The 15,197-nt window shown below is 45.8% G+C and overlaps 1 protein-coding gene across 2 annotated transcripts in view; it reads right to left on the reverse strand.

The window, feature by feature from the left end:
- Positions 1-12,891, reverse strand: part of CCKAR (cholecystokinin A receptor) — a 28,694-nt gene extending 15,803 nt beyond the window's left edge. Inside the window, exons 1-2 of one of the 2 annotated variants that reach the window (XM_081875885.1) lie at positions 12,540-12,891; positions 9,606-9,851 (exon numbers count right to left, since the gene is read on the reverse strand). In XM_081875885.1, the coding sequence (XP_081732011.1) occupies positions 9,606-9,851; positions 12,540-12,648 (355 nt within the window). In that variant the 5' untranslated portion in view covers positions 12,649-12,891. The remainder of the gene's footprint in view (positions 1-9,605; positions 9,852-12,539) is intronic. The other variant, XM_081875886.1, reaches the window with a different exon arrangement.
- Positions 12,892-15,197: the final 2,306 nt, after the last annotated feature.

Below are 15,197 nucleotides of genomic sequence, written 5' to 3' on the forward strand. Positions count from 1 at the left end.
AGTCCTTCCCAGTCTTACTTGAATATGGCAGGTACTGTTTGCCTCAGACGCTGTGGCGCTGTGGTCTAAACCACTGAGCCTCTTGGGCTTGCCGATTGGAAGGTCAGCAGTTTGAATCCCCTCGACGGAGTGAGCTCCCGTCACTCTGTCCCAGCTTCTGCCAATATGAAAGCACACCAGTGCAAGTAGATAAATAGGTACCACTGTGGCAGGAAGGTAAACAGCATTTCCGTGCGCTCTAGTTTCCATCATGGTGTCCTGTTGTGCCAGAGGCGGTTTAGTCATGCTGACCACATGACCCGGAAAACTGTCTGTGGACAAACGCCGGTTCCCTCAGTCTGAAAGTGAGATGAGCACCGCAACCCCATAGTCGCCTTTGACTGGACATCACCGCGTAGGGGTCCTTTACCTTTTTACAATTGCAGTGCTCTACCACTGAGCTATGCCCCTTCGCCAACAATATAATATTCATTTTATCAAAGCCACCAATGCAGGATTGGGTAGTAGGACTAGGGAACCGGATCAAGCAAAAGAAGCAGGGCCATCTTGACTCATGGATGGTTAGGCCTGATTCAGTTCTATTTACCTGAAAAGCTATACGATGCTTATAGATCTGCCTCAAAAGGAGGAGGGCAGGACCTTACTGCATCCCTGACCCCCCTTCAAGCACTGTGTGACACGACGTACTTCAGTGTATAATATAAGCTGAATTAAAGAAATAAACATATAGAGAAACTGTGGGTCTAGCCAAGGCAGACAGCTGGACCGTTATTTATCTGCAGCCCAGTTGAGAGAAATATATTATGGGCAGACTGGTAAAATTTGCGGTGGCTGCTCAGAAACCGAGAACACAGTTTGTTGAAACCAATGTAGCAAATAGCAGAGATGCCCATCTGTATAGCATTTGCCATTTAGACCTTTTTAATAATACATTTGGAACTAGTAACTCGTTCCTGTAGTTTTATGAGTATCTAATTAATTAAGGAAGGATAATTTCTTGTTCCTGATTCTCGGAACGGATAACCCTTTGACACTCTGCACATTAACACTCAGGAAATGGCCTTCAACATGAAACAAACTTTTCCATTTCATTTATAGGAAAGGAGTCAATATAGTTCTGACAGCTGGCCTGATTTAAAACCGTAACTCTTGACGCGTGGCTGTATAATTCAGCTACAATCTGTATCTAACAGAGCAGAAAATTAGATTATCGGTCAAAGATGCAACCTTGCACTCTTCCCTGTTGCTCCAGGTCTGCAGTGAGGAAGGTCACTTATGCTGAACTCAATGCATTTCTTCAGAAGGCCCAGTGGTTTGCAAAATAGTGTCGGGGGAAACACTCTGCCAGGGAGCATCTTGCATTATTCCTGTGAAACAGGTCCATGCATTGCATAGCCACCTCTCCTCCTCCTCCTCCTCCTCCTCCTCCTCCTCCTCCTCTTCTTCTTCTTCTTCTTCTTCTTCTTCTTCTTCTTCTTCTGTGATCCCTCATAGCCAAGTAAGATTGTCTTCCATGACACGGTCTTAACAGTGAATCCGTAAGTGACTGTGGAGGCCAATTCTGGATCCACACATCCATCCACAGTGGGGACATAGGTTTCCAGGCGGGAGTTGATCATGGTGAGGGTTTGCCAAGCGTGCCTTCCTCTTAGTTCATTCCTCCCTTTTGTCCTGAGTTCGAGCATCTTCAAAACCCATGGCACCTTTGGTAAAGGCTGTTCTCCAATTGGAGCGCTTGCAGGCCAGTGTTTCCCAGTTGGTGGTGTTTATACTACTTTTTTAAAAAAAGATTTGCTTTGGGAGAGTCTTTAGACCTCTTTTGTTGACTACCAGCATTGCACTTTCCATTTTTAAGTTCGGAATAGAGTAGTTGCTTTGGAAAACGATAATCAGGCATCCGCACAACATGACCAGTCCAACGAAGTTGATGTTGAAGAATCACTGCTTTGACACTGGCAATCTTTGCTTCTTCCAGTACACTGGCATTAGTTTGCCTGTCTTCCAAAGTGATGTGTCAAATTTATTGGAGACACTGTTGGTGGAATCTTTCGAGGAGCTGGAGATGACATTTGTAAGTGGTCCATGTTTCACAAGCATACAGGAAGATTGGCAGTACAATAGCTTTGTAAACAAGCATTTTGGTTTCCTTGTGAATGTCAAATGCTCTGCACTTCAATCGGGAGAAAGCTGCACTTGCAGAGCTCAGGCAATTTTTACCTGCATAGGCACCACAAGGGAAGTGATGTGATGTTGTGGACAGAGCCAGTGGTGCAATCCTGCTGCCTTTTCAACGCATGCCCTCCCCCTGTTCACACAAAGGGGGCTAGGGTTAGCCATGGAATCGCTGCATAGAATAATATAATGGTAGAGATGGAAGGGATCCCAATGCTCACCTAGTCCAGGCATGGCTAAACTCGGCGGTCCAGCTGTTTTGGGACTACAATTCCCATCATCCCTGACAACTGGTCCTGTTAGCTAGGGATGATGGGAGTTGTAGTCCCAAAACAGCTGGACCGCCGAATTTGGCCTTGCCTGATGTAGTCCAAGGCCCTGCAATGCTCAATGGAAAATAAGTCCGCTCATCTTTTATCTGGTGGGTGGCATTGTGGCCAGTCAGCCGAGCCTCAACAGTTTTCCAATGTGGGTGTGGAGGTACGCTGCCTCCCCGCACATCACGACCGGCTGCTCATCTGTGCTGGGTACAGCCCCAGCCAACCTGCTGCCAGGGTGAGTGTGGCCGCAGGCAATTTAATTGTGGCACGGCAGGCTGGCACCCTCTTCTTGCCTCTCTGTCGGACCACCCAACACACCCAGCCTCTTTTCATGCTTTGCTCTGATATGACCTTGCTATGGACAATTGTCGGCTGCCATATTGTGGGGGCCGGGTAGGAATTTCTCCACTTGGCAAATTGGCACCGGCCATTTGGTTTCCGCTTACCTAGCAGCAATCGTCACAACTTTTGTGAGGTTAGGCATTGGGTAAGCCTTTGTTTGGTTGAAAGGGAGGTTGTTGCTTTCGCCTTCCCCTCCTCAGTAAGGGTATCCTGTTAAAGGGATCCGGGGGGTGGATTGTATTCGAATTCCAGACATGGGCTAGGGCCATGTCACAGCCCTTTTGGGCATCCCTCGGGGTGCCACTATCCGCTGTAAGTCATAGGGCACCCTCTATTGGTGGTTTATCCTTCCATGAACTCACTGCGGAAAGGCAGGAGTCAAGATATAGCCTGGCTTCACCCCAATGCCTAAGCCAAACCGCTCACATCTGTAACCAATAAAGTTGTGGCCTATTTCAACCCATAAACCAAAATACTCTGTGTCAGTGTTGTTGTTTTATTGTTCTCCTGGGAACTTTGTGGCTCGGGTGCCTTGGCACGCAACTTAGGGGGCTCCCACAGCCAGGTGGGTCTCAATGTACAGTGGATGCTCAGGTTGCGAACGTGATCCGTGCGGATGCACGTTCACAACCTGCAGTGTCTGCAACCCGCAGCAGCGCGTCTGTGATTCGGCACTTCTGCGCATGTGCAAAGCGTGATTTAGCGCTTCTGCACATATGCGACCCCGAAACCCGGAAGTAACCTGTTCCGGTCCGTAACCCAAAAAAACGCAACCTGAAGCGTCTGTAACCCAAGGTATGACTGTACAGTGGTACCTTGGGTTAAGTACTTAATTTGTTCTGGAGGTCCGTTCTTAACCTGAAACTGTTCTTAACCTGAGGTACCACTTTAGCTAATGGGGCCTCCCGCTGCCGGTGCACAATTTCTGTTCTCATCCTGAGGTAAAGTTCTTAACTCAAGGTACGATTTCTGGGTTAGTGGAGTCTGTAACCTGAAGCGTATGTAACCAGAGGTACCACTGTATCTCCACATACTGAGAGGGCGCCCGGGAAAACACCCAATAGCCTCCTATGGCTACGCATTTTAAGCAATAGTGACAACAGGTCTTTTAGGGGAGATGGTCTACTGTTATAGATTTTCCTCTCCTGGTAAGCTTCCAAGAACACAAGCTGGAAACCACTACCACTGTTTTGACTTGAAGAATGACCATTCCCCACATCAAATGGGGGCTCCCTTTGTGCGGTTGCGCACAACCCCCCCCCCAATCTAATGCGGCTCCCGCCACTACAGCCTGAATACGCCCCCCCCCCAGGTGGGACACCTGGAGGTAGCCGCCTACCTCTGCCAGTTATCCAATCCCAGCTGAAGGGGGGTGTTGCCAGGAGAGAGCTGGCCAGGTAAGGGGAATCATAGAATAGAATCATAGAATCATAGAGTTGGAAGAGACCACAAGGGCCATCGAGTCCAACCCCCTGCCAAGCAGGAAACACCATCAGAGCACTCCTGACATATGGTTGTCAAGCCTCTGCTTAAAGACCTCCAAAGAAGGAGACTCCACCACACTCCTTGGCAGCAAATTCCACTGTCGAACAGCTCTTACTGTCAGGAAGTTCTTCCTAATGTTTAGGTGGAATCTTCTTTCTTGTAGTTTGGATCCATTGCTCCGTGTCCGCTTCTCTAGAGCAGCAGAAAACAACCTTTCTCCCTCCTCTATGTTTCTACGTTTCCAGGCCTTTGACCATTTTGGTTGCCCTCCTCTGGACACGTTCCAGTTTGTCAGTGTCCTTCTTGAACTGTGGTGCCCACAACTCGACACAGTACTCCAGGTGGGATCGACCAGCTCACACAACAGTGGGTGGAGGTTACCTGGGAGTTCCAGTCAGCTCCAGAGCTTCTCCCACCCTGCCCTCCCTCAATTAAGCCTTCTTTTGCAGGTTAACCTCTTCTCCATAGGTACGCGGGCGCTGCTACGTTATGGTCGCTGTTGAAGGGCCGGAAAGGGATTTTCCTGCATTGGCAGGTTTTGCCTCTCCCGTAGCAATACATCACAACTTTGGTGGTTTCAGGCCTTGGGCGGAATCCTTTAGTCTATCTTCCCTAAATGGGGGAGGGGGCATGAAGCGGTGACACCCCCCCCCGTGGCAGCGATCCCAGGGTTCCCCATTAAAGGGGTTGTTTTGAGGGGAGGTGTAATGGTTCTAGGGGTTGCTCGTGCATAAGTCGTCGCCACACCTGGCTGAGTTACCTGGGTGAACCCTATTCTGTCCGGACAGCCACTCATCCGTGGCTGTCTCAGTCGCTGGCAGAATCCGTCAGTGGGCGTTTCTTGAACTTCTTCCAGCAAAGAAGCTCTTTGACGCCTAGTCTCCGCCTACTCTCCCTGCGCGGAAGCCTTCTGCGCAGGGAGGGTGTGGGCAGCGGAGGACCCGTGCTCTCCCCGCTGGTCCCCGGCGAGGAGTCATGGAGCCACCTCACCGATTCCCCCATCTGCCCCCCTTCTCCACTGGTGCTACGCTGATTTCCTTCCCCAAAAGATGGGCTGCTTCTCTCCCTCCCGGGACGCTCTCCTTAATCCCTCTGGAGCCCTCCCTCTCCCTCTGGCTCCGATGGCAGTTCCCTGACAGCAGGCATTGGCCATACGCCGTTAGGTTGTCATTGCTCTCCCCTACGATGGTGGCGAAATGGGGGGCAGGCTCTCTGCTTGAACAGACATTCTCCAGAGCCAGGCCAATCCCCACATCATAGCTGTCAACTTTCAGATTTGAAAATAAGGGATCAGCAGCCTCACGTGTCCCAGGAACACTCTGCGGGATATCTAACAATCCGGGATAGCAGCCGGAAATGGCGCTGGAATAAGGGAATTTCCCACAAAAAAAGGGAAGGTTGACAGCTATGCCCCACATATTCTGGATAACCCTGATGTCCCCCAGATCCCCAGCTGGGGACTGGGAAGGATAAACGCCCAATGCCTAAGCCAAGGTCTCCCTACATCTGAAGTTTCAATAAAGTTGTGGCCAAATTTTAATCCCATAACACATTGTCTTGAGTCATTATTTCACGCGGGTGTCGCCCAGGGTTGGGGGGGTCTCCGCCTGTCGGTGCAAAAGCATCTCCCACTTATTCCGCAACACTGATAAACGAGCAAAAGCATGGCTCTTGATTTTAACGTTGCAATACCTGTGATTTTTTTTGTTAAAAAACCCGCAATTTCACTAATGTAAAGGTTTGGGTGCCAAATGTAAAACTTATCTGAGAAAAGGCATCCTATATCTTAAGACATAAAATGTATCTGTAATAAGCGAAGTGTTGAAGTCAAAAATATACTGTGTGTGACTATAGCTTTTAGCAAGTTAAGGTATCTCTTACATAATAAATCCACAAAGGGCTATATATTGATACTGTTGTAAATGTCGTGGTGATGTATTCCACTGAAATGTCTTTATGGCGGTAATTACCAAGAAAAAGGGCAAGCTTCCATCCCTCAGATTTTATATCGGCAATTAACTCTAACTTGTTGACTGCCATTTTTTTATGTTTCACTGTTTTATTGATCGTCTAATCAAAAGTGTTTCCCAGTTTCTTAAAAATGAACTTTGTCTCTTATTTTTATTATAGGTTCTTATTTTGTGGGGGGTTTTTGCAGAGGTTTTTTGGACGTAGGTTGCCCAAGACAACAGATTCTCTTATCTGAGGAACAATTTGTTTTGACTTCACAATCCTTCACCTTCTTACTCAGAAATAAATCCCACTGAGTTCATCAGGCTTTCTCTCAGGTAAATGTATATAATATTGCAGCTTGAGACAATTTTTCCCCCTATGCTAACAACTGAAAGCCAAAACAATTAGCAATTCTACTAGAGAAAGACACCCATGTCCTGTTTCTCATTACATGCTTGTGTTTATGAATAATAGTAAAAATTGAGTTAATCCTTTTTGACAGTCCTAGAAATGGGTCTACTCTTGAGTAGAAGTTAGTTGAATTACATCCATTATTCCTACACACATAGGATATAGTTCTCTACCAAGGAAGAGGGACGGCAGCACAATCCTAACCCTGTCTACTCAGAAGTAAATCCTGTTGAATTGAATGGGGCTTACTTCCAAGTAAGTGGGGTTAGGTTTATAGTTCTACTTACTCAGCTGTGATCCTTAGCATATTTAGTTAGAAGTTACGTAGCAATATAAAAGTCGATTTTGTTCATTTAAGGCAAAACCGGAGGAGAAAATGAACCACTTGTTAGGTTTGCTTGAGACTTAAGTCTGGAATAATAGAATCATAAAATTGCAGAGTTGGAAGACACCCTGAGGGCATCTAGTCTAACCCCCTGCAAAGCAGTGTGTTGACTTTGGTTAGTAATTGAGAAAATTGCAGAATCCGTTCTACTTGGGCTGAACACAGCTTGTTGCTACTATTTCTAACTAAGCAATTTCCCAAATCTGCAAGGCTTTTCAGTCAGCCTTGATTGTTGGCAGGCAGGTATCAAAGCAAATTATATCCCTTGAGGCTCATTTGTCTCTCAAGCACCTAATGGCATGCCCACCCAGTGTTTATTTGTTACATTTGTATTGTGCCTTTCCTCCAAGGAGCTACGAATACCATCGCAGCCTTGGCACAACTCTGATAGTTGGGCTAGAGGGAGAGAGAGAATAAGTGACTTGCTTTCACCCCTTCCCCTCCAGCCACTGCACCAAACTGCCTCTGCTCTAGACATTTGTGCCAGTTGTACCACAAACCAGGCGCAGGGCCTTCTTGGTAGTGGCACCCGCCCTCCCATCAGATGTCAAGGAAAAAGACAACTATCTGACTTTTAGAAGACATCTGAAGGCAGCCCTGTTTAGGGAAGTTTCTAATGTTTAATGTTTTATTGTGTTTTTCATATTCTGTTGGGACCTGCCCAGAGTGGCTGGGGTAAGGTAAAGGGACTCCTAACCATTAGGTCCAGTTGTGACCGACTCTGGGGTTGCGGCGCTCATCTTGCTTTATTGGCCAAGGGAGCCAGCGTACAGCTTCCGGGTCATGTGGCCAGCAGGACTAAGCTGTCTCTGGCGAACCAGAGCAGCACACGGAAACGCCATTTACCTTCCTGCTGGAGTGGTACCTATTTATCTACTTGCACTTTGACATGCTTTTGAACTGCTAGGTTGGCAGGAGCAGGGACCGAGCAACGGGAGCTCACCCCATGGTGGGGATTCGAACCACCAACCTTCTGATCGGCAAGTCCTAGGCTCTGTGGTTTAACCCACAGCGCCACCTGTATCCCTGGGGTATAAATAAATAAATAAATATTATTATTATTCCAATTTCACTGCTGTGCTATGTATCCGAGGAGTGTAACAACACCCTTACAGCACCACATCCCAGGAGCCCAAAGCGAGACTGGTACCCCCACCCCCCAACTGTCCAGAGGATGCATAATTAAAAAACTAAGAATTGTGTCTTGGTGGGTAAGGCTAAAAACTTCTCTAGCCCAATATTCTGTCACTGTTATGGCTTTTCACCGACATTTTGGGTACATAATAATTCCAGCTCTTAAAAACAAACATACAAAGTACCATTGGACCAATGGTGCCTTGACCATTCTTGAACCTCTCGCTCAAAGTAGAACTGGTGGGTCACGAAAGAGAAAAATTTAATTAGAACCTTTGCTGAAGAAGCAGAGGTGAATGAAAATATGGTTTTATATGATAGGTGGAGACGGGGTTCTCGTCTCCTGGGGAGCCCAGGACCTCCACACTCACTGCCCTGGCTTAGACCCGACAGAGGTTACTTTGGTGTTGCTAAAACAGCAAAAACAACACAGGAGGCAGCAGTTATGGGTTAGCGGTCTCTGCAGCCACAGCAGGCGCTGTGAGTCTCCAGTGGTTTGGCTTTACTCACAGAGACTCACTCCATTGTGTCTCGGGACAGGCAGATGGCAACAATCACAGCTAACAGTGGCCCCTGGGGAGCATGAAGGCAATGCCCCTCCCCACAACCTAATCTCTCATATGTAAAAAAAAGGTAAAGGTAAAGGACCCCTGGACGGTGAAGTCCAGTCAAAGGCGATTGTGGGGTTGCGGCGCTCATCTCTCTTTCAGGCCAAGGGAGCCGGCGTTTGTCCACAGACAGCTTTCCAGGTCATGTGGCCAGCGTGATTAAAACCACTTCTGGTACAACAGAACACTGACGGAAAGCAGAGTGCACAGAAATGCCGTTTCCCCTGCAGTGGTCCCTATTTATCTACTTGCACTGGTGTGCTTTCGAACTGCTAGGTTGGCAGGAGCTAGGACAGAGCAACGGAAGCTCACCATATCAGGGGGATTCGAACTGCCAACCTTCTGATCGGCAAGCCAAAGAGGCTCCGTGGTTTAGACCACAGTGGTAGTTGCACACACTGGGCATAGTCAGGATTTTTGTTAGGGGGGCAGACTTTTTGTTGGGGGGACAAAACCTCAGTTATCTATGTATTTTTCTATTGATTTTTATTGATTTGGGGGGCAGCTGCCTTTGCTACATCCATGCACCAGTGGTCAAAGTGTGAAACTTTATTGAGAATAAATAGGTGGGTGAGGAATAGGGAGCAGGCAACAGGTCTGAAATGAACCAGAAATCCATGGCTCTAAAACTGGACTGATCCCAGCCTATGCAGCCACAATATAGTATTTCTAGTCTGTTGAATAGCTGTGAGGGTGGTCAACTTCCCAGTGGTTTGGAAGATGTGGTCTCTGAAAGCGGAGATTTTGAAAACGTCTTGGCATATGCAGCCAAAATGTGGATGTTCATCGACTCACCCATGAAGTAGCTGGTAAGTTTGCAGAAAGCAATGCCGAAAATGAAATCTTCCAGGAGGTTGGGAATGAGCGTGAAGGGCATGCAGAAGAAGCACAGCATGAGATCGCTGATGGCCAACGACAGCAGGAATATGTTGGTCACCGTTCTCATCCTCTTGTTCCGGATCAGCACCACGATCACCAGCGTGTTGCCCAAGACACTGAGCAGAAATATCAGAGAATAGAGAAGAATCCGAACTGCTTGGTCTAAAGCAAAAAGCAAAAAACACACTGTCGTCATAATTGGAAGAGGCTGCGCAGCCACACTAAGTTGTACAAAATTTATTTTCTGTCTGCTTTATACAGATAGTCACTCAACTGACAGATTTGCCTATCCCTCCATTGAACTTGGAAATTAAGGCCCTGTTATTGTTGTTATCTGCCCTAAACATTTAATGCAGTCTTCTTTTAAATTTATTTCTTTGGTTTTTCAACTTAAAATTTTACAATCACATATCCAATGTACAACATAAAAACAAGATTTCAAGGAATCTCCTGGACTTCCATCATACCCTTTGTGGCTCCTATTATTAATCAATTCCTTCCGCATCTTTTATGATAATCCAAACTCTTTACCTCTTCCATTATAGCCAGAATTCAACCTTAAACTGCAAGTGATATTCCAATCCCACTAACAATTTTAACTGTTTACAATGGTCTTTAAGATAAGTTATAAATTTTCCCCATTCCTTATTAAAATTTCTGATTCCTCCGGTCATTTTAGCCAAGTAAATGGACTGTGCAGAAATGGCTAAAATGACATTTAAAGCAGTCTTATGCCACTTTGAACAGTCCGGGCTTCCCCCAAAGAACCCTGGGAAATGTAGTTCCCTGAGGGGAGCAGGGGGGTCTCCCAACTACCCTCAGCACTCTTAAGAGACTACAATTCCCAGGATTCTTTGGGGGAAGCCGTGGAATGATGTTGCTTTCAATGCACAGTGCAGATGGGGCTGTAAGATGGACTGGGATTCTGTACCCTTCCTAGTTTCAGGAAAGAGGTTATTTCGGCAGGCGACAGCTCTCTCATCCTTGTCACACGAAGCCTGCCAGACCCCTAGGGGTAACTTGGAGGGCTGGCATTCTTCAGACCTTGCTCTTTTTTCTGCTGCCATCTTGGCACACTTCCCAAATGCCCTCTTCTAAACCAAGAGCCCTGTCCTTCATTGCAGCTGTTCACCCAGATATGCAAAGGGGTGTGTGTGTGTGTGTGTGTGTAGTAGGGCGTTTGCAAGGTACAAGTGTCAGGCAGGAGGGAGGATAGGGTGCAAGGGGTCTATGCCTCCCTTGTTGTTGTTGTTTAGTCGTTTAGTCGTGTCTGACTCTTCGTGACCCTATGGACCAGGCACTCCTGTCTTCCACTGCCTCCCGCAGCTTGGTCAAACTCATGTTAGTAGCTTCAAGAACACTGTCCAACCTTCTTGTCCTCTGTCGTCCCCTTCTCCATCTTTCCCAACATCAGGGTCTTTTCCAGGGAGTCTTCTCTTCTCATGAGGTGGCCCAAGTATTGGAGCCTCAGCTTCATGATTTGTCCTTCCAGTGAGCACTCAGGGCTGATTTCCTTAAGAATGGAGAGGTTTGATCTTTTTGCAGTCCATGGGACTCTCAAGAGTCTCCTCCAGCACCAGAATTCAAAAGCATCGATTCTTCGGTGATCAGCTTTCTTTATGGTCCAGCTCTCACTTCCCTACATCACTACTGGGAAAACCATGGCTCTTACTATACGGACCTGCCTCCCTAGCAAGCCCTATCTCTGGTTCCTCTCCTCCCAGCCGGAGTCCTGAGACTGTGTTTGCCTGTCAACGCAGCGAGAGCAGGGCAGGTACATACAGGAAAGTTACAGGGTGAAAACAACTGTGCGGAGACAGTTGCTGCCTGTTGCTTCTCCCCTGCAAATACCTCTTCTGCCTCTGATTTGCACATCAGAGACGGAGATGGGGCTGGATTTCTGTATCAGCTGCCGAAGGACATGTAGTTCTGCCCTAAAATGTGAAGGCAGCTATAAATTAAAATGTGAGGCAGTGCTATATTGACTGCTGTGAAAAGGGTGGCAACCAGCCCTTCTAGATAGGCTGGTGTAAACCAGGGATCTGGTTGTGTTTGGTCTCGTTCCTTCTGCTGCGCTCTCAAGCTTAGCTCTAAGCAGCTCAGTTCTGGTCTATCCGGAACACATCTCATGCCTTTTCTCAAAGGCGTAGCATATTCAACATCTGGTACTTCTTACAATATAACCCTTCTAAATTATGCAAATCCCTATTTTTACCCACTTAGGAATATATCAGACAACAGATAGTATAATATATGACTGTGTTTTGACAGCTTTGGTATAAAGCACACACACAAACGTTCTAAGTCCTTCTATATGCAGTTCATAATAACTGCAATGGTGTGTGTGTGTGTGTGTGTGTGTGTGTGTGTGTGTGTGTTTTATTAAAAAAACTTTTAAAATTGCACCAGTGTTTCAGCTTACTCTTTGCATTATTTTCTGCCCTGTGTTGCAATTGTTCAATTTTCCAGCGTAGTTACCAAGTAAAACCATTTATTTTGACTTTCCACTCTCATTAAAAAAAAATCCCTGGCCATTATTAGCAGCTTTCGGAGGTTCTGGGTGATGTATTTGAAACTGATGTTTTATTCTCGTTTCATGGTCACGGTTTTAATTGTTGTATTTTGCTGTTGTCTTACTGCCTTTTTTTTTGCTGTTGTCTTACTACCTTGGTATTCATTTGGAACTGAAATGTGGTATATAAATGACTAATTATTATCAGCAAATGTTTTCACAGAGCTTTGCTTTAAAACCCTTTATCAACTGCTTACCCTAAACTAGTTGCAGGTGAAGCTGATGGTGTTAAAAATGCATATGTATTGCTACAGATATATAAATAAACTGTACCCTACCTTTAGGCTGAGAGTGATTCGGGCAGAAAATGGTGTAATTTTCCAAGCCAAGCTTGCACAGGAAAGCAGGAATATTGCTGTCAAATAGGCTGTCATTACTTAGATCCATCCTTCACTCTTCAGAGTTTAGTTTCTAAGGCAGGAAGCATAGTTTGGGGACTACCAGTCCATTATTTCAGGCCTAAAAGAAACCTGCAGCGGTGGGCTTTGACAAGAGTCGCTGTCCAGAGTTATTCTTCTTCAGCCACCCATCGGGAATGCTTAGTCCATGCAATTCAAAGAAGATTGGGGACGCTTGCTTCGAGGACGGCGTGAGGCAGCTTAAATGCCGCAGAGAGAAATGCAGGCATACACACAAACACTCTTGATTCCTCTCTTCTGGATCCACCCCTTTCTTTTACAGACGGAGGTGGCTTTGGGATATAACCATGCCGTGGAATGATTGCAAAATTAACCCCTTGCCCAACTGCTCTCAGCCAGCAGATGCTCAAGACTTCTCCAGTCACAGTTATTTATAAACTTGAGTCAATACATGAGATTTGCGCAGCCTTATCTTATGCACCTTTGCTCAGGCATAGATCCACTCAGTTCAACGGGACTTGATCCAAACTGTGCATGGGATGGCAGCCTAAGGCCACAGTGCTTTACATTTGGTTAAAAAAAGGACAGTCCCAAGTGTTGGAAATGGAAAGAAAAAGAGGGTTCTTTGTGTGGATGCCTGATTATCGTTTTCCAAAGCAACTACTCCATTCAGAACTTAAAAATCGAAAGCATAATGCTGGTGGTCAACAAAGGAGGTTTAAAGACTGCCTCAAGGCAAATCTAAAAAAAAGTAGTATAAAGGTAAAGGGACCCCTGACCATTAGGTCCAGTCATGACCGACTCTGGTGTTGCAGCGCTCATCTTGCTTTATTGGCCGAGGGAGCCGGCGTACAGCTTCCAGGTCATGTGGCCAGCATGACTAAGCCGCTTCTGGTGAACCAGAGCAGCGCACGGAAACGCCGTTTACCTTCCCGCCAGAACTGCTAGGTTGGCAGGAGCAGGTACCGAGCAACGGGAGCTCACCCCGTCACGGGGATTCGAACCGGCGACCTTGTGATCGGCAAGTCTTAGGCTCTATGGTCTAACCCACAGCGCCACCCGCGTAGCATAAACACTAACATGTAGTATAATGTTAAAATGTAGTATAAACACTAACAAAGAGCCTGCAAGCTCTCCAACTGGCGAACAGCCTTTATGAAAGACAGTCTTACTTGGCTACGAGTGATCGAAGAAGAAGAAGAAGAAGAAGAAGAAGAAGAAGAAGAAGAGGAAGAAGAAGAGGAAGAAGAAGAAGAAGAAGAAGAAGAGGAAGAAGAAGAAGAAGAAGGAGGAGGAGGAGGAGGAGGAGGAGGAGGAGGAGAAGGAGAAGGAGAAGAAGAAGGTCTTGTAGTAAGGTTAAAGCTTACTGGGAAATGATATATACTGAAATGAAAAGGATATTTAAAACATGCTTTGTAAAAAAAACACCCCAAAACCCCAGAATCTTTTCTTTTGGGAATTATAGGGATAGACTACCTTAACTATATAGAAACTTATTTATGTATGCAACTACAGCAGCAAGAATGTTACTTGCCTCAAAATGGAAAGAAGCACAAGTCCCAGCAAAGGAAGACTGGATACAAAAAAATATGGAATATGCAGAAATGGCAAAACTTACCGGAAGAATAAGAAATCAAGATAACAAACTTTTTATAAAAGAATGGAAATGGTTTATTGAATATTTACAGATAAACTGTAAACAGATAAAAACATCGGCAGGATTATTGTAATAACTTGCAGTTTCATAAGAGTATATATTTAAAGAAGGTGTATAACTGAGTAAATTAAGTTAATTTGGATATGCAGAAGATATTAAAAATAAATTTAAGGAACAGCAGAAAGAGGGAGATCTTGAAATATCAAAATGATTGTAAAATTAGTGAAATGCATAAAATTAGTGAAATGTGTAAACTTGAAAAGTATAAATATATATATTTTAATTACATATAACTTTCCTGTTTCTCTTAGATAGGAGATTAGGAAAAAGGCTACGGAGGCAGTTTAAATCCAGAATTTTAAAACACAGAGCCTAGGAACACCTAATACTCTGTTGGAATCTGGCTGAGAGTGCTAGGTACATTAAGTCTTGCATTTTTCATCCTCAGGATTCGCTCTGATCCCATGGAGACGTAGTGCAAAAGTAAATGTTACAGATCATACGCATTAACAAGCTCCCATCATATTTTTTTCCTTTTAAACAAAAGCAAATGTGTGAAGCTTCAGTTGGAGGTAAAAGGACATGGGTGGAGGGAGAGTTGTGTGATTCTCTCATTTCCTGTCATTTTCGGCTCAAAATCACTACCCAGAAGCCACTTCCTCACCTGTAGGGGGAAATATATGGGGTCCCTATCATTTGTCTAAGGACGCGGGTGGCGCTGTGGGTTAAACCACAGAGCCTAGGACTTGCCAATCAGAAGGTCAGCGGTTTGAATCCCCATGACAGGGAGAGCTCCCATCTCTCGGTCCCAGCTCCTGCCAACCTAGCAGTTCGAAAGCACGTCAAAGTGCAAGTAGATAAATAGGTATCGCTCTGGCCTTAGTTTGCCTATCCATGCATTAGAATCTCCCTATATGAAT

This window comes from Podarcis erhardii (assembly GCF_964252035.2).
Source record: "Podarcis erhardii genome assembly, chromosome: 9".
Classification (NCBI taxonomy): domain Eukaryota; kingdom Metazoa; phylum Chordata; class Lepidosauria; order Squamata; family Lacertidae; genus Podarcis; species Podarcis erhardii.